The sequence below is a fragment of the Ochotona princeps genome, chromosome 1 (genome assembly GCF_030435755.1).
Source record: "Ochotona princeps isolate mOchPri1 chromosome 1, mOchPri1.hap1, whole genome shotgun sequence".
NCBI classification, from domain to species: Eukaryota; Metazoa; Chordata; class Mammalia; order Lagomorpha; family Ochotonidae; genus Ochotona; species Ochotona princeps.
The window spans coordinates 33,213,743-33,236,668 of record NC_080832.1 but is presented as its reverse complement, the minus strand read 5'-3'; the positions used below and the strand labels follow the sequence as shown (position 1 = coordinate 33,236,668).

Sequence of the window (22,926 nt, the reverse complement as noted above, 5' to 3'; positions counted from 1 at the left end):
AATCAGTATGGAGAACATTCAAACAACTCAAAATCAACATACCGTATGATCCAGCAATAGCACTCCTAGGAATATATCCAGAACACTTGTTTTATGAGAAACCAACATGCACTCCTATGTTCATAGCAGTACAATCAGTAATTGCAAAAACATGGAAGCAGCCAAAATGCCCATCAGCAGAGGATTGGATAAGGAAGCTATGGTTCATCTACTCCATGGAATACTACTCAGCTATTAAAAAAAACAAAATGCAGTTCTTTGTGGCCAAATGGGCCAAACTGGAAACCATAATGCTAAGGGAAATGAGCCAATCCCAAAAGGTCAGATACCACATGTTTGCCTTAATTTAAGATGATATGATGTTATGTATAACATGTTATGTTATGTATGTTATATGTTGTGTATAAACTAAAATTGAAATGTTAATGAGGGGTCACAGAAGGTGGTTAAGAACTCACATTTACTTTTAACATATTGGTTACTCATTACTATGTCAATTAATTCCATAATGATGTAAATTTTTGCTGATGGTATGTTGGAGCTCTTAATTGATCGGGATGATACTCTGCTGGCTCTGTCTTCAGACCAGAAAGGGTATACCTAAGAAGCCGTTGAACTTGACTGGACAATAAGATGCTGGACTTTATGTTTGGTATATGCTTGCAATGGGGGAATCTCAACTGAACTTGAACTGTGGTTATGCAACAAGGTGGAGGAATCCGCCATGGTGGGAGGGTTTGGGGAGGGGTGGGGAGAACCCAAGTACCTATGAAACTGTGTCACATAATACAATGTAATTAATGAATTAAAAATAATAATAAAAAATAGATAAATAAAAAAATATTCCTGTCTCCTGGAGTTATCAATTAATACTAATAAAACCGAGTTGACAAATTGCTTCTTCTAGTGATATCAAATAAATATGCTAGATCAAAAAGAAATACTTTTCCACCTTCAGCACATGCAAACATGTTGTATTTGAGGTAATGAGCAAGGATCTTCATTTTATGTAGCATGTTAAGATAGAAATAGAATTGAGAGGACACTTGGCAGTTGGGATATCCTCCCCAAGCAATTTAATCCACTTTATAAATAAGAAGAATATTGTGTAAGCTTGTTCAAAGACCTCTGAAGTAGCTAAAGAATACTTACAGTGTCTCAAATAAAACCACTTTGCCCCTTTCAGGGAAGCATTTCCAAGCTTTGCCTTGTACACACATTGCAAAGCTCTCCTCAGTCCACTCTGGGTAGCAGTTGGAAGCCCTCTGCTCCAGCAGGTAGGGGAAGGCAAAGTTTTACATTCGTCGGTAAGGATTACTTCCTCCTACCTACCAGGTGAGTTTCAAAAGCTTCTAGAGGCACGTGCTGTGTCTTGCAATTCTGATGCTGATTGGGTAGCCTGTGTCTTGTGTTGGAGTGCCTGGGTTCAAACTGGATTCTGTTCTCAATTCCAGCCTCCTGCCTTTGTGTACCTAGAGGAAAAGCAGGTATAATTCCTGTAGCAGAGTCCATGCCCCCACTTAGGAGAGCTGGATTGGATCCTGACCCCTGGTTTCCACTGGCCCTGTCACCACAGGAGTTCATAGGTGCCCTCTGCTCACTCTGTCTCTGCTTCTCAAAATTAGACGAACTCCCAGTCAGTCACTTTCAAAGTTTCCATTCATGCATGCTGTATTAAAAAGCATAAACTTCTCACAGCACTGACTTCAAGAAGGATGTGGAAAAAATGAACTTGAGATGTTCAACGACACTCTTTGTTTTTGGAAGCGTTTTGGAACTCTTAGTCACATGATTAGCAATGTAAAACAGATTTCCTTGGTTGCTGATCAAATCTCAAATTTTAAAAGGCATCTTATTTTATACCAATGATTTAAATGCTATTATTTCTTATTCCCTAATTAATCCATCAGGTTTTCAAAACAGTTAAAGATCCAATCTTACCTCTATCTGTGCAATTTTAATTTCATCATGCCTTATATCAGCAAGAGATTTCCTTGTTTGTCCTCGTCGGTGTCCAAATTTACATTTATTTTTCATTACTTGTTCATCATCTTCTATGGGTCTTCGAACATACTTAAAACGATCTTTGAGAGCTCGTTTCCATAAAAGCTTAAAATAACAAAACAGGCTAGTTAATCTTCAAAAAGTTTGGAATAATCCCATATAATCAATAAAATCTCTATCATCCCTTGGTTTGCAATTCTCTTTACATTGCAGTAATAGAATAATATATCTATCTTTCCATTTATCATTACAAAAATCTGGTGATGGGCTAGGCAGTGTGGCCTAGTGGCTAAGGTCCTCGCCTTGATCCCATATGGCCGCTGGTTCTAATCCCGGCAGCTCCACTTCCTCTCTGTCTCTCCTCCTCTCAGTATATCTGACTTTGTAATAAAAATAAATAAATCTTAAAAAAAAATCTGGTGACACTGACATAAAAATTATAGTTCCTAAATTGTTTAAGGAAACAGAGTCAGAAAAAGGAAAATATTTGCATTGTAATATAATTGCTGCATAAATGAATTTAGCTCCTGATTTTTCTAATTCTCCAAAGTGGATATTGTCTCTCACACTATGGTGTCTTCACGATACATTGCACTATTCCAGTGAGTTCTGGGAAAATCTCATATTGACTCATTGACTGATGAATTTTCTTAAGAATTTGTTTCATCTATAACTCCTCAACATTCATTTTGGTGGATACCACTGACATTTACTTACCAAATATTTGTGGTGCATATACTATTTTGAGTCCTAAGACCAATTCCTGCCTTGGGAAGGAGGGAGGATGTAGATTAGCTAAGATTTCAGTTTGGAAGATGAATGAATAATTTCAATACAGAATGAAAGGTGTTAACAGTAAAAAAAAAAAAAAAAAAAGAGAGAGAGACAGTGTTGACATTGTGTTAGGAAATCGTAGAAGCCTTCTTACAGCAGGTGAGACCTGGGTGACAAGGTCAGATGACTAACTATATGAAGAGCGTGCAGACAGTGTTGAAGAGTGCCAGATGGTTGGGTAGGTAAAGCAACACATGCAGGGATGGAGAAGGGGAGCTGGTACCATTTGGAGAACTGTCAGCAGTTGCCCTTGGCTGCAGCACAGACTCAAGATGGGACATGACAGAAAATAGAGCAGGAAGTAATGTAGGAGAAAGAAGCTTGCCCTGCATGGAAGGACCATGGTTACCCACAAGGAAACCCTGTACCGGACCTCAAGTCCTCCTCTATGCACAGGCTGCAGCAGCATCTCCTGGGAAAGATCTGCCATGGGTTCTGACTCTCCAGCAACATTTATGTAAGTTGATGCCAAATCACAATGATTGGAGGACTTATCAGAACACAGCTTTCTGAGTCCTGCCCTCCAAGTCTCTAATTCACAGGTCAAGGATAGAACTTAGAATGTGAATTTGTCACATGTTCCCAGAAAGTGTGGATAAAGCTGGCTCAGAAGGAAAATGTTCCGTAAGTCTACATGGAGCCCAATATTTATATATTTTGAAATTTTATAGACAATTTGGCTGCAGAGTCATGTTTGGAAGTCTTCTGTGTCACGTTGAGGTAGGAAAGTAGATGGGCAGACTTGAGTTCTGGTAGAATCTGTTTGGCATGAGCGCAGCTTAGAGGATCAGAGAGGTGCTAAGCAGGTGGGGAGCACAAGTGGGCTCTTTCAACAATGTTCTTCTGGGCCTTTGTTTTGTTCTGGAAAGTTCTGTCTCTCTCTGTCCCCTCATCTTGGCTGGTATCTAGTTGAGTTCTGCTTTGTGTCCAGATCATGGCTCAACATCAGTGCTTCACAGACACCCTCTGCGGCCGCTCCAACAGCTTGCTGCTGCTGTTGGTTGGTGACACCCACCTTACCTTGCAGGCGCTCAGCTCACTGCCAACATCCCCCATCATTTTCCTTTTTAAAATGCTTTTATTTATTTAAATGTATTTCAAAGAGAGAGCGAGAGATGGATACTTCCATCTGTTGGCTTCCTGCCCAAACAATCAAAGACTAAATAAGACTAAAGCCAGGCAGGGACCCAAGTACTTGAATCATCACCAGCCATCTCCAAGGAGGCACATTAACAGGAAGCTGGACAAGAAACAGTGTAGCTCAGATTCAGACTCTGTGCTTCAACATGGGATGTGACCAGCCCAGGGCCATAAAGCCTACCTCTTTTTTTTTTTTTTGCTAATTATTTTATTTCGACAATCTTTACATCGCTCATTGGGGCACAAAGGGTCAAGGGCTACAGGAAAGTGGATAGGACCTTTGTTTTCACATTATTATTATTATTATTATTATTATTATTTTTCTGTGTCTGGGGTAAGGGAAAAGAAAAAGGGAGAAGCCCCACCCAACCTCACACCTATCCCAGGTCCCTGATGTAGGGCATGCTCTGAGGGTCCTGCTCAAGTGGTTTTGATAGTTCAGTTGTTCTGAATTGCTGCCAATCTCGTCAATCCAAACATAATGAACTGTCTCCAGAATCCACTGGCTGACATAGTCCACCTTAGAGTCTCCCTTTGCCCAGATTTTCACTGCCAGCACGTGGCTGGGGTAGATATTGATTGTTCTGTCCTTCATCCTCTGTTGTAGTACTGGGTGTCCTCTGCAGGTTCCTATGGTCTGCCATATCCTCCATGTGCACTTGGATATGCTGTCCACTGCGTATCATTCACTCCTTGGTCAGACCATGGAAGTCATAATTCTCTTCATGGTTAGGGTTTGGAGCCCAGTAGTTTGATTGAAGGGATCCCCAAAGAAACTTGGTCTGAAGTGATCCCAGACCTGATTCTTGTGTGTGCTTGCCTGTAAAGGGTCCAGCACAGTCTGTCACCCCAATCAGCTTATGTACATGCTGGTGGTTGCAATTGCTGGGTCAGTTCTGTTTCCAGCCCTGTCTTCCACATGAACCAATGGGTGTTGCAGTCCATCCTGATTCTTCTGCCCAGCACACACTTGGCCCTTACACAAACCAGTAGGAGCTGCAGCCTAGTCAGAGTAATCCCCAATAACCCCCACCAGGCCTGCCTCCTACCCTGGTTCCCATGCATGCCAGTATGTATCACAGACATGTTCAGTCTGTCCCACATCACATTCAGATCTCATACATGTCAATGGGCATTGAAACCTGGTTCAACCCAACCGGCCCCCTTATCCAGCCCACACACATGCTGGCGGGTACCGTTCTGTCCAGCCACCACTACCCCAGTCCTGGTTTTCATGCTCTCTAGTGGGAATGATAACTCGAAAGGGAGGTGCCCACTATTTCTCTACTGGGCCACTCCCACTCCTGGAACATTGTATTCTCCAGGTGGTTCTGCAGCCTAACTTGACAGAACTAGCCCCTAGTGCCAGCATCTGACAGCTGATGCTGCAGCAAAACTCAGCCAACCCTCACCCACTCTGATTTATGCTTGCATCAGTAGGAATAGTCAGCCCAGCCTTCCTTTTCCCTAATCCAGCACACATGAGGCCCACAGGTGTTGTAGCCCTGCCCGGTCTGGTCTGCTCCCATCCCAACTCACGCTTTCCAGTGGGAGTGGCGGTTCAGCAGAGGAGCCCTCCACATTCACTCTACTGGCTTTGCTCTCTCTCCCTCCCTGGTTCTCACGTGTGCTGGTTAGGCACTGTTCCCCAGTCTGGCATCGCCCCCACCCCCTCACCTCGGCATTTGCCGGTGGGTGCTGTAGCCTCGCCAGGCCTGGCCCCTCCCAATTCCAACTGGTGAGAGCTACAGCCTAACCCAGCCCAGGAGGCACCCAAAACCAGCGAAGCCTACCCCTTTTTTTCTGTTTGTTTTCTTTAATTCTTTCTCCCTCATTAAAAAATTTTTTTTTTTACTTGAGCATCAGAGAGATAGAAAGAACACATCTACCCACTGATAACTTACTGCCCAAATGCCCGAAACAGTTGGGCCTGGGCCAGGCTTGAAGCGAGGAGCCAGGAAAACAATCCAGGTCTCCCACAAGAGGAGCAAGAATCCACTACCTGAGCCATCCCTGTTGACCCTTAGAGTCAGCGATAGCAGGAGCCTGGAGTCAGGAGCCGGAGCAGCAATCAAAGGCAGGGATGGTGTGTCCCTCTTAATCACCAGGCCCGATGCCTGCTGTGCTCTTTTTCCTATTTGCTTTTCTTATCACTACCTCCCTACCCTCATGCAATACTTCCCTCTTCCATTTTTTCTTTTCTTTTCCTTTTTGTTCCTGTTTTCGCCTTGTTCCCTTCCTCCTGGCTGTATGTGCATATGGACAGGCTCATGGCTGCTTTAGTTACCAAGCCTAGCTCAGTGCTTGATGCTAACTGGAAACTGAAAACATTTAATGCCTTGCATCTGTGCAGCAGAAAGATACAGGTTTTGACACAACAGAGTCGGAGCAGATCCTTGGGTGTTGGCCTTGCCTGGTAAATAACTCACTATGTGAATAGTAGCCAAACCCGTAAAGCCTGAGCCTTAGGGCTGCCCATGGCCACTCATCTTCCCTGCAATGTCCTGTGCTTAAAAAGACTACTCTGGGTCTGAGGAAGGAGAAGAGCCTGTACCGCAGCACCTGGTCCCAGCCCTAGTCACTAGAGAGGGTGGTAAGTCACTCAATGTCTTTGGGTGTGCTTTCCTCACAGACAACTGCAATGCCACTGAGATAACTTTGGCCAAGTGTTTGCCACTTAGGGTTTGTTACACCTGGTTATATGGCTTCAGTGTCAATACAGCTGTTCTTTGTGGAGTCATTGTTATGCCATAGGTGGTTAAGCCACCACCTGCCATGCTGGAAGCCCACATGGGTATAAGTTCCAACTGTTTCACTTCCAAACTAGCTCTTTGCTGATATGCCTGAGAAAGCAGAAGAGGACAGCCCAAGTCCTCAGGCTCCTACACCTACATGGGAGACGTCAAAGAAGCTCCTGGCTCCTGGCTTCAACCTGGCCCAGCCTTGGCCATTGTGGCCATTTGGGGGGGTGAATCAGCAGAAAGAAAATTTCCCTAGCCCCACCTTTCTTCCTCTCTCTCTGCAATGCTGCCCTTCAAGTAAATCAAATATATATACATATATATATGTGTGTGTGTGTGTATATATATATATATATTTGTTAAAGGGTATTCCTTGCCCTCCAGGAAGCACCATGGTCTAGGTTGAACAGACCCAGTTCTAGCACTAGCCTCAGGATGAAGCAAGGAAGCTTCCATAGGCTAGCCTCTCCCCACTCCTAGGCCTTAGTACCTTCTAGCCTAAAACGGAACGACAGGATCTGCCCCCATCAACCACACTGGATTTTTCGATGACTCAAATGAGTAGCTTCTCCAAGAAAATATTTGTAAACAGCTGTGTTGCTCAGAGCACTCCTCCGCAGCCCTGGCAAGGAGCTCTGGGGCTGACTTTGCTGGGGTACATGTGAGTCAGAGATGGCTCACTACCACAGGCTGTGGGCCCGGACCCTGCCAGCATTGTTTTACAACAGCCCTGAAGGAGCAGAGGGCTGGTATTTTTCATTAGTCCAAAAACATGTGAAGTAGGAGAAGTTTGATGTTTTTCTAATGTTCCCTACAGCGCTCAGGGACCTCAGGCTGCTAAGTCTGCTGGGAAGTATTACAGCAATCAAGTGCTAGAATGCATCTGAATGCCCACTTTGGTCTTCCCAGACTCTGCAGTCTTTCCTTATGAACAATTTGATGGCATCAGAAAGAGCAGGAAGCAGACAGAGCCTTCCACAGGGCTGTTGCACCAGCGAGAGTTAACTGAGCATCTGCTATGTGCCTTGCCTGGGATAGACAGGTAAGAGTGCTAGAGGTACAGAATAGCTATCCCCCTTTTCTACATGTGAGGCATGGAAAATTCTACATGGATACGATGCCCTTCTGGTAACTGAAATTTAAAAAAAAAAAAAAAGAAAAAAAGCTCTTAAATTTAAGAATCTCTGGTGCATATCAATGTTGGGACTCCAACATCTGTTTTTGTTTTTCTTGCTTTGTTTTGTTACAGAATGAATCTGGTTTGTTGTGTAGGCTACTTTATATGCAGCAGCATATTTTTGAAAGGCTAAAATCCTATAAACAAGCATACTTGAATTTCATTCTTGGTTTAATGGTTACTAGCTCTAAGCCCAGGATTCAACTTCTTTCCTGATCTCAGTGATAGAAAAAAACAGAAATAATTTTGAAGGCCTGACCTACTCAAAAAATGCTGCAACGCTGCTCATATGTAATGAATCTTTTCTTAGGAACAGAGGAGGGATGAGAGTAACAGAGGCAGAAAACGGAGGCCTTAAATGTTTTCACATCCACACACATTGGCATCTAGCCTTTGTTGTTTAAATTGGACCAAATTTAAAAGCACAACAAATGTACATACATACATATATAGACATAGGCATTTTTGTCACGGATATCTGGTAGTAAGGTTTTAATTAGCTTTGACTACAAACTGCGAAAATAAGGAACAAACAGGGTACTTCAAAAAGTTTGTGGAATATGGAATTAAAATATTAGTGGAAAAATGATAATGGTTATATGGTAATAAAGGTTAAAATGTGGTTGAAGAGATAAACAGTTGCTTAAATATGCAAAGATTCTCTGGAAAGAATTTCTAATAAAATAATAAAATATATTTATTTATAAAATTCATGCATTTGAATTTTTTTGCACCAAAATAAATCTGTATTTTAATTCTATTTTCCACAATTTTTCAGCACTCTTGTACAGATGTAGAAAATAATAGACATAATATCTTTATGTACATATTACTATAACTCTTCATAATTTTTCCTTAAATCACATAACTATATTGTTACCACCTTAAGTGTTTTAAGGGTATAGTTCAATACTGTTAAGTACATTCACATTGCTATACAATGAAGATTCTACTTGTTTAAAGTTGAAGCAAACCCAAATGATAGTTTGCTTTAAAACTTTGCAAACCTTGACTGTACATTAGAATAATCGGGGGAAGTTTTCCAAATGTTACTGCCAAATCCTACCTATCCTGGGATCCGTTAAATCGGTTTGCTGAGGCTAATGTGCAACCAGAGATTAGAGCTGCTGCTCCGAACACCTTTTCAATCCATTTTTGTCAGGAGGACCAGGTGAGGCAGAAGGAGAAACCTTCACAGCCAGACAACCTCTTCATAGGTCCAGCGAGATGTCAAGGCGCTCTTGAGCAATGACAGCAGTGCAGGTGCAGTCATGGCTACTGACAAAGATGCTTCCTGGAGACTTACCGTTACACAAGTGTTCCCAGACAGCTTTGAGTGGGGACAAATGGTGCCAGAGACCAGGGATTCTGGCCAGAGAAAGCACTACAAAGGGGTGAGAAATGATGTTGTACGAGCAAAAACACAAAAGCAGACAGAAAGGTGGAGGCATTGCTAAAAGAAAAAAAAAAAAGCCAAAGACACCAACCATGATAAAGAATGAATCAGGAAAGTAGACAAAAAGAAAAATAGACCTAGATATACAGATAGATCAAGACAGAAACAAGAAGAAAACAGTTTAAGGAGTTTAGAAACATAAAATTACTGGGCAATACAAAACTGAAACATTAAGGCAGGGTGAGACTGATTGGATCACAAGTGACTTACAAAGCCACAGCCATCGTCATCCAGGAAAGGGTGAGCTTGCAGCAGGGCACTGACCACGTCATTGTACTGCTTGGTGGTGGGATACCTGGTCACCGAAACAAAGAAGGCACGTTTCACATACCTTGCTACTGCTCTGTTTTGCAAAGCTCCTCCCCAGAAGTAGCACATGTGCCCTAGAATCACTTACAGGGAGCCTTCCAGATACTTTGTCATGTCAGCCTGGAGAAACTCGATGATCCTTATTCTCATGCTGTGGTCAGGACACTTCTGCTCTGCCAACATGCACTTGACGTCGTAGGGAAACTCAGGTAAGATGTAGGACTTGGTCCAGTGCAGTGCTTTATTCCTGGCTGGAAGCAGCTTCCCATTTCTTCTGTTCAATGAAAATGTACAGAGTCAATTCTCAGTAAATATTGGTTCCCTATGTGGTGAGAAATTTGTATGTAAGTGACTTTCCTGGAAACCTAAGACATGAAAATCATCAATCTATTTTTTTATTTTTATTTTTTTATTGTATTGTTGTTGACAATCTTTACATAATTGCGGTAAAAAAAAAAAAAAAGGTTCAGGGGGTATAGGGAAGTGGGTAATAGTATTATGTCCATATTGTTTCCATCATGTATCTGAGGTAAAGGGGGATATTGAGGGAGAGGCCCCATCCATTTTCCCACCCACCCCAAGTCCCGGATGTGGGGCATGCTCTGAGATACTTGCTCAAGTGGTTTTAATAGTTCTCCAGTTATGAATCGCTGCCAGTTTCACTCGATGAGGTCATCCACTGGTTGACACAGTCCATCATAGGGTCTTCATTTGCCCAGTATTTCGCTGCCAACATATAGCTGAGGTGGTTGATTGACTTGTTCTGTCCTCTGTCTTTTCTTGGCTAGGGTTCTGAGTCCAGCAGTTCGATTGGGGAGATCTCCAAAGAAACTTTGAGGTATTCCCAGACCAGATTCTTGTATGTTCTAGCAAGCACAGGGCCCGGCACAGTCCATCACCCCGATCAGCTGGTGGTTGCAATTGCTGGGTTGTTTCTGTTTTCAGTCCCGAGTTGCACTGGAACCAATGGGTGTTGCAGTCCAGTCTGGTTCTGCCCAGCACGTACTCGGCCCTCACACAAACCAGTGGGAGCTGCAGCCTAGTCGGGGCGACCCACAATAACCCCCACCAGGCCCGCCCCCACCCTGGTTTGGCAGTATGTATAGCTGACTAGTCCAGTCTGACCCACATCCCATTTGGCTCTTGTACTTGTCAATGGGTATTAAAGCTTAAATCCATCTAACCAACTCAACTATCTAGCCCTCATGGATGTTGTTGAGTGCCCCTCTGTCTAGCCACCCCAGCCCACGTCCTAGTTTTCATGCCCTCCCGTGGGAGTAGTGACCCAAAAGGGGGGAACCTACTATTTCCCTCCCAGGTCTCTCTCAGTCCCAGTTTATGCACTCTTCGGGTGGTTCTGTGATTTGACTTGACAGAATTAGCCCCCAGTGCCAGCCCCTGCCAGCTGATGCTGTGGCTAAGCCAAACATCCCTCACCCACTCTAATTTATGCTTGCACCAGCAGGAATAATCAGCCCAGCCTGGCTTTTCCCTGATCTAGTCTACATGCAGCGCACAGGTATTGCAGCCTTGCATAGTCTGGTCTGTCCTCATCCCAGCCCAAGCTCTCCAGTGGGAGTAGCTGTCCGGCGAGGGGACCAGCCCCTTCATCAATCTATTTTTAAGAATATTTTTTCCTAATATTTATTACAAAAGTGAGGGACTTACAGAATCCTGTGGGTCTCTGATTCTGTTTAGAATGGAGGTAGGATAAATATTTGAGTTTTCCCTCTTGTGTCCTTGAGACTTGCCAGGGAGTGGGGAATAAAGTACACAACTACTTGCTGTCACAGAACATTAGCACCTGCCAGGGCACGGAGGCAGTCATTGGAGGTCTCCGGTAGGGAACAGTGTTCCAGATGTGTTACCTGCTTGATTGTTCTAAGAGGTTGTCCTTTGTTACACCACAGGCGCAAAATTCTTTCTAAGGCCTGTTGAATGTCCTAATTCAGTGTGCCCATATACTTAAGTGCTTGTGGTAGAGCCCGGCTTGGACTGTTGTTCAAACTGCCCTTCTTTCCATCTTTTGATGAGGTACTCAAAGTCTTCTTTGGCTTAGATGAGCAAGCTGTCCTGTCTTTCATGATCATTTGGGGTATGTGCTTCATTCTTGCACGAGAGTCAACAACTAGGGTGGCCCAGTGCCGCAACATGTGTTCCACAGCCAGACTGCATATCTGTGTGATTTTCCCTGAGGTCAGGGAGCAAGTGTGCGAATATAGCTGGGGAATACCCTTCAAAATTAACCTGGTGGTCTTCAGATTTTGTTCTTATGTGTGCCAGTTGGTGTAGGGTCAGGCTCAACCTGTGGCCCGTACCAGTCAAAGCATGAACCAGTGGGTGCAGCTGCCCAGTTAGACTCACCCCAGCCGTGACAAACAGGTGGTGCTGCAGTCGAGCCCAAGCCAGCCCTCTCCTAGTCTCAGTTCTCATGGTATATAGAAGGATGCTGGGATCTAGCTGGAATTACTCCTACAAACCCCTACTACGCCTGCTCCCAGTTCTGGTTCTCACACATGGTTGCAGTTAATGCAGCTCAGCCCAGCCCGGCCTGCCCCACATCCCACCCAGCTATTTTGGGTGTCAGTAGATGCAGCAGCCCAGGCCAGCATGGCCCACCCCCATCCCTGACACTCACTGGCAAGTGATGTGGCCTAGCTGTAGTGACCCCCAAATCCCTTACCAGACCCACCACAAATGTGGCTCCTGTGAGTACTGGTAGGCACTTTCACCTTATCTTGGCTCCCTGGATTTCCCCTTCAGATCCACCCTGTCTCAGCTCACTTGATTACCTGTGACCGCAGTGGCCGTATCTGTGGAAGCCCATTTTATAAATGTCAAACAAGCCCTCAGTGGCCCCATTCCAACCCTTCCCCGGTCTCCCCACCTCTAGCAATGCATGCCCCCTGCCACTCACTCATGATGATGGTGATGGTAATGGAGTGGCCATGGTGGCATGGTGGGCACTCTTGCCCTTTCCCCCAAGATCTTTAAACAAAATATTCAGCGATTCTGACACACTGTTATAGTTAATACAGAGTGGCAACTGCCACTCCTCACAGTGTGGCGGCTGTGGGGGGTGCCCCTGCCGGGTCGGACCCAATGCTGGGGGCTCACGCCAAAGACACTGCCGCCAGGCAGTGAACAAGTCCTCGGCCTCATCCAGGACCCAAGAGAGCTCATTCCTCGGGTAAGTGTGCCATGAGGGAACTTGGGAACTGGCTTAAAATTCCTAGCTCCACCCAGCTGCTAATATCTGGCAGCTAGGTGAGTTTGGGAGGGGTTCGGGCCTTGGGATTCGGGGGCAACTGCCGCTCCTCACAGTGTGGCGGCTGTGGGGGGTGCCCCTGCCGGGTCAGACCCAATGCTGGGGGCTCACACCAAAGACACTGCCGCAAGGCAGTGAACGAGTCCTCGGCCTCATCCAGGACCCAAGAGAGCTCATTCCTCGGGTAAGTGCGCCATGAGGGAACTTGGGAACTGGCTTAAAATTCCTAGCTCCACCCAGCTGCTAATATCTGGCAGCTAGGTGAGTTTGGGAGGGGTTCGGGCCTTGGGATTCGGGGGCAACTGCCGCTCCTCACAGTGTGGCGGCTGTGGGGGGTACCCCTGCCGGGTCGGACCCAATGCTGGGGGCTCACGCCAAAGACACTGCCGCAAGGCAGTGAACGAGTCCTCGGCCTCATCCAGGGCGGCCAGTGCATCATGTGGTGCCAGGCTTTGCCTGCTGGCCGCCCGGCGGGGAAGCTCTGGGGTAATGGATGTCCGAATTGCTGCTTAGATAGCTATAAGGTGACCCCACTATTTCTGGGTTCTGAGTCAATCCTAAAGATTCTCAACGCCAGTGGCCTTTCTTTTGGAGAACTTCTAATCACTCAATAATGCTGAGTTTTGAACACCTATAATGCAGAAGATAACCCCCAGATTGTCTAGCAGGATATTTTTTTGCCTGACATGATGTTGGTTCAGGAGACTGGTCACATTAGGCAGGTCCATAATTTTAACTAGCACTCTAGAACCTTATCCTGGGGTGGACTCTGTGCAGGATGTGTGGGCCACACCCTGTAGAAAGTTTGGCCCCACTGGTAAACCTAAATTTTAGGTGGTTATGAACTAAGCTAGGTGTGACCAAGGAGCCTGCCATCAATCACAGGTAAAGGGATCCGCCATAGACTGGACTGGGCAAGGCAGCAGCACCCAAATGTGCATCCTGAATAGGTTGTGGGGTGGGCTGGGCTGCAACATTCACCAGCTCATACAAGGCCAAATGGGAGGCCAGAGTACACCGGGTACTGGCCTAAAAACCAATGGCATGTATGTATACTGGGTTTGGGAGTGGATCAAGTGGAGGTACTTGGGAAGCTCCCCTGGCGAGTCATAGCTCTCGCTGGTGAACACGCCGTCCAGATCTGGGGGTCGGACAAGCAGGGCATAGTAGCTCCAAAATGTGTAAATTGGTAATGGAACGTAATGTACTGGGCAGGACTGAGCAAACCTTTGTTTACAAGCAAAACTAGAAACCAGCATGGAACACAGGTCATACCGAGCTAGGCTCTTGCATCTACTGGTCCTCACAGCAACCACGGGCAGGTGCATGATTTACAGCTAGGAACAAGCCCAATCGGGGAGGTAACGGGACACCCTAACTAGGTTGAGGTTCCCACCAAGGGGCGTATGTGCTAGAATTGGGGCTGTGTTCTATCTAGGAAACAGTTGCAGTCACCCGAGGCACTAGTGTGGGCTGGGATTGGATGCACCAGGCCAGTTCAGACCCCAACACCATCTGGTGTCATGGAGAACCAGGGGGTAGATGTGGGACTGACTAGGCTGGGTCTCAACCCCCTACTGAGCCATGCGTGAGCTGTATGTGGGTATGGACGAGCCATGGCCGGGCCGAAACATCCAACAACAAGAACCAGAATGGGGTGAAAGCCAGCCAGGAAAAGCCACTGTCCCTGCTAGGACAGGACGTGAACTGAGTTGGGTTGGCTCAAGGACCCCCTGGCATGCGCAAAACCTGCCATTGGGAGGGGTTCTGATGGAAGAGCCTGGGCAACTCCTCTGGCAGGACACAGTCCCTGCAGGTAAGCGCAAGAAGCATGATAGGAAACAGTCCAGAATAGGCCATGGAAAGTCTCCCACTGGCACACATTCAGCATGGGTCAGGAGCAGACCAGGCTCAATCAGTCCATATCACCCACTGGCAAATCCGATCACCAGATCAGAGTGTGGGATGAGCCGGGTTTGGTCGCGACAAAACCAGTACACATTATGGAATGCCAGGGCGTGGTTGCCTGTACTGGATTTGACTGCAGCACCCAACCAGCACACGTGAGATCCAGGAAGGAAGGGAGGGGCAGAACTGGCGGGGGGAATAAGGGGCTGGTTCCTTCGCTGGACAGCTACTCCCACTGGAGAGCTTGGGCTGGGATAGAGACAGACTAGACTATGCAAGGCTACAACACCTGTGCGCTGCATGTGGAATAGATCAGGGAAAAGCCAGGCTGGGCTGATTATTCCTGCTGGTGCAAGCATAAATTAGAGTGGGTGAGGGATGTTTGGGCATAGCCGCAGAAGCTGGCACTGGGGACTAATTCTGTCAAGTCAAATCACAGAACCACCTAAAGAGTGCATAAACCGGGACAGAGAGACCTGGGAGGGAAAAAGTGGGTTCCCCCTTCTTGGGTCACTATTTCCGTGGGAGGGCATGAAAACTAGGACAGGGGCTGGGATGGCTAGATAGAGAGGCACTCAACAACACCCGTGAGGGCTGGAGAGTTGAGTTGGTTAGACAGAACTAAGCTTTAATACCCACTGAAAAGTACAAGAGCCAAATGGGATGTGGGTCAGACTGGTCTTCTGCTGCACATACTGCCAAACCAGGGACAGGCCGGGTGAGGGTTATTGTGGGTCGCCCCGACTAGGCTGCAGCTCCCACTGGTTTGTGTGAGGGCCGAGTACGTGCTGGGCAGAACCAGACTGGACTGCAACACCCATTGGTTCCAGTGCAACTCGGGACTGAAAACAGAAACAACCCAGCAATTGCAACCACCAGCTGATCGGGGTGATGGACTGTGCCGGGCCCTGTGCTTGCTAGAACATGCAAGAAACTAGTCTGGGAATACCTCAAAGTTTCTTTGGAGATCTCCCCAATCGAACTGCTGGACTCAGAACTCTAATCAAGAAAAGACAGAAGACAGAGCAGATCACTCATTCATCTCAGCTACATGTTAGCAGCGAAAAATGGGGCAGACGGAGACTTTATGATGGACCATATCAATCAGTGGACGACCTCATCGAGCGAAACTGGCAGCGATTCATAACTGGAGAACTATTAAAACCACTTGAGCAAGTATCTCAGAGCATGCCCCACATCCGGGACTCGGGGTGGGCGGGAAACCGGTTGGGGCTTCTTCCTCAATATCCTCCTTTACCTCAGATACAAGATGGAAACAATATGGACATAATAGTATTGCCCACTTCCCTATCCCCCTGAACCTTTTTTTTTTTCTCTTTTTCTTTCTTTAACTGTAATTAACTATGAAAAGATTGTCAACAACAACACAATAAAATAGATTATAAAAAAAAAAGGGAAAGAATATCAATCCATGAATCCCAAATATCCTTTATATATATACACACATATGTATGTATATATATAATGTATATATAGAGCTCAAAATTGAAAAAATGTCTTACAAAGTCAAAATGATAAATTTCCATTTAACAGAGCAAATGAGGTATATATTAAAATCTTAACACCTGGTTAAGAAGATTCTAATTTATTCTGATGCTGCTGATAAAGAAACACAACATTCACACAATTTAGTTGACCTTCAGTTATTTTATCAAGGTGAACTTAATTTCTAAATTAAATGTTAAGGTATTGAATATTGTGATTTCGTTCAGATGAAGTTTCAACAAGATTACAGAAAACAACAGAGGGAGCAGGCAAAGTGGTTGCTAGGTTTGAGAGTGGCCAAAGTAGATGGTGATAAGTATGCAACCCTTTACATTTGGTAAAATTTACTAAATCACACAGTTTAAATAGATGAATTCTTTGTATTTTACATGTCAATAAAACTGTTTAAAAATTAGGTAGCATAATCATTGTAAAATCTTAATGACTCATCATTGAGTGTATAAAAAGAATCTATAGTAAATTTCAAAACAACAGTTAATTAAAGGATCTAGGTAGTTTTCAACCCATTTTACTAATTGAATTGCATGGGATGGAAGTAAGGAACAGACAAGCCAAGTAGAGACAATAGAAATATTTCCTAAATTAGTAAAAGTAGGCACAATCATGTACAGTAATGGTATTTTGTTGTTCCTCTCCCTACCCCCCCAAAATTTAGGTGAGGTAAAAAGCTATGCTTCCTTTGGAAATTGGGTCACATTTTGTAATAGGAATGCATGAGCTATAACAGAACACAAGGAATGAAGCAAGCAGGAAATAGCACACTTGTTTATTTACATGATGGGCTGTACTATAGTTTTGACTTTAGTTTAGGTGTCCCCAATGGTTCATGTGTTAATGACTTGGTCCCCAAACTTTTACATTATTGGTTAATGGACTGATGCTAATATTCATAAATTAATGGGAGAGGCTCAATCCAGTTATGGTATCTGAATGTAGAACCTTTGCGAAGGGCTTAGATTGGATGCAGCAGTGGTGACCCCATGGTTGAATGATCATGGCTACATAAGAAAAGACCACATGGTCACAGCATGAGGGTGCTTCCTGTTTCTCTTTGTTATTGGTCCACCCTTTGAGCCTCCCATATCAAGTGTTTCACCATCTGCCACCAGATGTTAAAATTATTCTAAGTATCTTTATTAAGCTGGAGGTCAGCAAATCATCTGTAGAAGTGTGGAAACCTGCAAAAACTCTGAAATTCTGAGTCATTCTCTGCTCTCACCTCTGACCTGGGGCTCTTCAGCAGTCACCACTGCAAAGCAACACATCTTCAGCTCAATGGATCTCAATTGCAGGTGCACACTGAGATCAGTCCAAAAGCTTGCAAAACATGTTAATGTGTACAATTGGCCCCAGCTTACTGAATCAGCATCCACTAGCAAATGAAACAGTCAGTTATTTGAGTAACAAAAAGGTCATAATGATAATAAAATAAATTTTGCAATAACACTAACCTGAAACGTGATAATAGGTATTATTGTCCTTTGATATTTAATATTTATTGAATATTGAACAATTACATATGTATGCAGTACATGCATAAAAACACTGACACTATACATACATATAAAATAATGAGATATTAAATCCAGCTAACATATCCATCAGCTCAAGTATTCACCATTTCTTTCTCTTAGCTAACATAATACTATTCCCTTTCAATTTTTGACAGTTTTGTTTGATCTTAATAAGAGCTAATGGTGATCCAATTATTCTGCTCCTAATTAGAAAACAGTATGATCTGAGGGGGCTTAAGAAAAAGAGCCTTGCTAAGAACAGGTCCATTGAATATTAAGGAAAAATCTGAACACCGAGAACAGGAGTGGAGTGTTGTACGACGCAGAGATACAGATGCTAATTGAGGGCAGGAATTTTCTGTATCTCCAGTACATACCGTATTGCTTGGTAGAGTTGATGGAAGAATGACTAGGGTCTACTGGAAAAAAATCAGTATGCGTTGATCGGGCTGAATTCAGTTTTCCTTGGAAAAGTTCTCGGTATTTCAGTGGCTTCTTAGTACACTCTAACTCTCCACTTACGCTATAAATACACCCTCACATTAATCCCATTCTGCGTTTCCTTAACCTCTTTCATTTGGATCTCTTTCCAGTCCCTTCACTGAAATTATATCCTTAAAAGTCAACCAAGGACATTTTGTCAAAGTTCTTTTTCAAGAACTTTCAAGTTCATTCAATTCCACTGACCGCTTCTTCACAAAATTGTTATTTTTAATTTCTTTTTTTGGCACTATTTCATTTTCCCATTTCTTTTTGCGTCTCTATGGCAACTTGGCATATTGGCTTATTTAACCCTTCTTCACCTTCTGTTTACATATGGCTTGCTCCCTATCTTTTACCTCCTCTGTGCAGATCTGTGCTTCTCTCTCAGAACTCATCCAACTCATCATGCTTAGGGAACTCATCCTTAGATACTGTCTCCAGAGAGGACACACCAGAGGACCATATGCAGCTGGAGAAGAAACTGACTTCATGGATGTTTGGCTCCTCCTGGCCTCCTAGATTTGCGCAACTCACAGAGCAAACTTTTTTCTGATTTGAGGAAGCGCTGTACTACCTTATAAATGGTCTCTTTTGAAGGAATTTGTTCTAAAGGACGTTTTCCTGATTGTCTTCCTTTCTTTACTCCTAAATTAAAGGCTATGCAGGCAGCTGGACAACCTGAGTGTTCACATGACGTTTTAGAATGAGAGAAAGAGGGAAGAGAGAGAGACAGACAGACACACACACACACACACACACACATGCACAAACACACATATGCACACAGGGAGAGGGAGAGAGAAGAGCTTTAATTTAGGTCCACTTCCTAAAGGGTTACAGCAGCAAGAGCTGGGTCAGGCTGAAACAGGGTGCCAGGAACTCCATGCAGGTCTCTCATGGTTGGCAGCGGCCTAATACTGGGACCATCTCTGCCACCTTCCCAGGCACATTAACAAAGAGCTGCATCAAAAGCAGAGCTGCTAGAACTTCAGCAAGCACTCTAGTATGGCAAAGCAGTGTCTCAAGTCAGTATCCCATTACAGCAAAATGTTAGTCCCAAGGCTCACATGATCATTTATATGCCTCAAAAACAAGGCATTTACAGCCCAAATATAAAAAAATAAAAAATGCAATTCCCGGTTCTACTAATGTTCTTCAAATGCTATTTCATGTGCTGAAAGAGTACTAAACATAGAAGAGGGTTTCAAACTTGAAACCCTAATGCCCAAGAAACGGAATATAGGAGATGGCTGAAACTTCACATTTATCATCTGACTACCCTTGATATCTGCCTTTTGTAATTTATACGCACAATTTTGTTCTTTACCAATGGTTTCGAGCATGATTATCTTCCTAGCAATGTAATTCATACATTTAGTGACACAGGTGATTGAAAATGGTTCTAGTCAATAGCAATCAGATACAATGTAGTGAACATGGTAGGTAGGCACAGCATCTGGAGCCAGTTTACTCTGCAAATCTCTTTGACCAAGATTATTTTTTGTACTTGGTCTCCATGAAAGTGATTATTGCTTTCTAATTCTGATTTAGGTCCATTCTTTGTTATCTCTGTATATTTCCTAGGAAAAAGAAAATAACCATGCTTTAAACATATTTTTTGGATGTGAAAAATGCATTTGGAAGGACATCCTGATTCTGTTCTCTGCATTCAGATTTCAGTTGGAGCTATCGAGGGTGGGAAAATATTTTATCCCTGGGTGTGTCATGATATTGCTATAAGGAAAAACTAAACTTTTGAACCTGGAAATGAGAAAGCTTTTTTTTCCTTTGAGATTTATTTATCTATTTGAATGACACAGGGAAGGATGGAGAGAGGGTGACTGTGTGAGGTTGGGGTGGTGGAGTACAGCAGAGGGATCACCCAACTGCTGGTTCATACCACAAAAGCTGGAACAGGCCAGGTGGGTGCCAGGTTTCCCACATACATGGAATGGGTCCAGACACATTGGGCCATTCTCTGTCACTTTTCTCAGGCCGTTAGCAGGGAGAGGGATGGGAAGCGGAGCAGCAGCCAGGATATAAACTATTACCCATGAAGATACTGACATCTCAGGTGGCAGCTTTGCCAGCTATGCGACAACACTGGCCCTAGCTTCTGTGTGTGTGTGTGTGTGTGTGTGTGAATGAATTAAAGGAGTCATAAGAGTTCATAACCATTGCTTCTTTTCTTCTTTTAATTTCTTTCTTTTGCAAGTTTTTACCAATTTAGTTAGCTTCCACATTCAAGGGTGTTTTATCATTCCCTCTTTACTAGTCTCCGTAATTAAACAGACAATGGGACTTCACATTCTATAAGAAAACAAACAATGTTGTATATTTTTTAATGTCTCAAATATGAGTTTGTTGTATTAAATGATCAGAGCAATTCATAATACGTTTCAGCTTGAGGAGGTGGGCATTTGATATAGTGGTTAAAATGTTTTGTTGGTTTGCCTCTGCTCTCCATTCCAGCTTTCTGAACAGCCTGGGAGCTATGGCTCAAAAATTTGGTTCCTGTATACACAATGGAAGACCCAGACTGTGTTCCCAGCTCCTGATTTAGCCTAGAGTACAGCCCTCATTCACGTACCTGAGAAGCGAAACAACAGATGAGAGATCTAGGACTCTGTGTCTGCTTTTTGAGTAAATTAAATTAAAAACTATGAAACTATATAATCCTGTTTTCTAAACCACCTTATTATCAATTCCTATACAAGGTGAATTTCTATAATCAGTTTAGATACAAACCTTGGGATGGCAGCTTGGTTTAACAGTCAAGATATCAGTTTGAATGTCCATACTCAATGCCTGAGTGTGAATCCAAAATCCTGTCCCGGGCCTGGTACAATGGCTCAGTGGCTAAATCCTTGCCTTGTACATGTTGGGACCCCATGTGGACACCTGCTGTGTCCTGGCTGCTCCACATCCCATCCAGCTCCCTGCTTGTGGCCTGGGAGAGCAGCAGAGGATGGCCCAAAGCCTTGAGACATTGCACCCACATGGGAGACCTGGATGAAGCTCTTGGCTCCTGGATTTGATTGATCTTGCTCTGGCTGAAGTGGACACTTGGGGATGGACCAGCAGATAAAGGATCTTTCTCTCTGTTTCTCCTTCTGTCTGTAAATCTGCTTTCCAATAAAAATAAATAATAAATCTTTTACAAAAAATCCAGTCCCAACTGTAGCTTCTTACTTATGCGCATCCGTGGAGGCAGCAGGTGATGGCTTCTAGTACCCTACCACTTATGTGGGTGGCCCAGACTGACTTCCAAGTTCCCAAATGTTGTCCAAAGCTGGCCAATTGTGGCATTTGGGGAGTAAAACAGAAGACTTGCAGTCTTTCTCTTCTTCACTCTGACCCTCTCCCTCTGACATCACTAATAAATAAAAAATTTATTTAAATTGTAAGTTGATAAAAAGTGACAAGCCTTCATAGATTTCCAGGGTATGTTCTGCATGTGTCAGCACTTGTTTCCCTCATAAGAGAATGCCCTAAGCTTCCATAGTTCTCCTAAGCCTACCTTAGCCCTTTCTTGGGTGGACTCCCCCACCTGACCACTCTGTGGGCTCTTAGTGGTCTTCCTCATCTGAATCTTACATAATGCCTATTCCAATGCAGGCCCCGTGGGCACTCAACTGTATCTCAGCTCCTCCTCTGTATTGAGTTTGCTCGTCCCTGTTGGGTGAAGCAATTTGTGCCATAGTGCTATAAAAACCTTTAGGAACATTTGAGAGAGAAAGATAAAGTATGAAATATAACATTCTATGCTAAATAAACAAAGACAGTCTCTGACTCTGTAAGCTTATGTTTTCATACATAAAGCTGACATCTTTGATAAACAAAGTTCTGTTATAGTTAAAAACCCAGTGACAAAAGGCACCAACAACTAGCTACATTTCAAGTTAACATGCCCATGAAGTAAAGTGCCAGCTCACTGTGCTTTGGTTTGAGATAGGAAAGCCAGTGAGATAGAAATGCCAAAGAATTAAAGCAGAGTCCACTGGAACACAAAATGTGGCTATAGCCATGGGGTGGTACTACTCCTAGAGAAAATCCTCTAAAAAGCACTTTCCCAGTATCGGAATCCCTGTGGTTTCTCTGTAGGACTGAGGGCAGAGTTCCATTGTCAACACAGCTCATACATCATTCCTATCTTTTCAAGCTGTAGGATATAAGCGATTCCTTTTCCTAAGAGCATCTGCTTGAAGATAATGTTACTTTAAGTATCTGAGATGCTTCTCCTGTGTTACCAAAATGTTTTCCTTTCTGGTCCTCCAGTGAGAAGTACAAGAGACAGGTGGAGCACTTTTCTGTTAAGAATCATCATTCTGACTACAAGGCTTGATCTTCACACTTAAATTAACACCAGGGATGGTGTAGTGGTACCACTATTGGAAAAGGAAACAGCAACCAATACCATGCTCCCCAGTGACTGAACTGAAAGATTGGATTCCACAAGTCGCTTTATTTTGGCATCACAATCCCATTTTATTCATCTCTATGGTTAACCTTTAGACTTCACACACTAAGAATGACCTGGATTGATCTGTCTAATTCTACATCAT

At 44.1% G+C, this 22,926-nt stretch overlaps 1 protein-coding gene across 1 annotated transcript in view; it reads right to left on the bottom strand.

Annotated features, from left to right (window-relative positions):
- Positions 1-870: 870 nt before the first annotated feature.
- SAMD3 (sterile alpha motif domain containing 3) overlaps positions 871-22,926 on the bottom strand; it is a 37,490-nt gene continuing 15,434 nt past the window's right edge. The window contains exons 4-7 of the mRNA XM_058676383.1: positions 9,750-9,935; positions 9,563-9,647; positions 1,942-2,109; positions 871-1,472 (exon numbers count right to left, since the gene is read on the bottom strand). Of these exons, the coding sequence (XP_058532366.1) occupies positions 1,353-1,472; positions 1,942-2,109; positions 9,563-9,647; positions 9,750-9,935 (559 nt within the window). The 3' untranslated portion in view covers positions 871-1,352. The remainder of the gene's footprint in view (positions 1,473-1,941; positions 2,110-9,562; positions 9,648-9,749; positions 9,936-22,926) is intronic.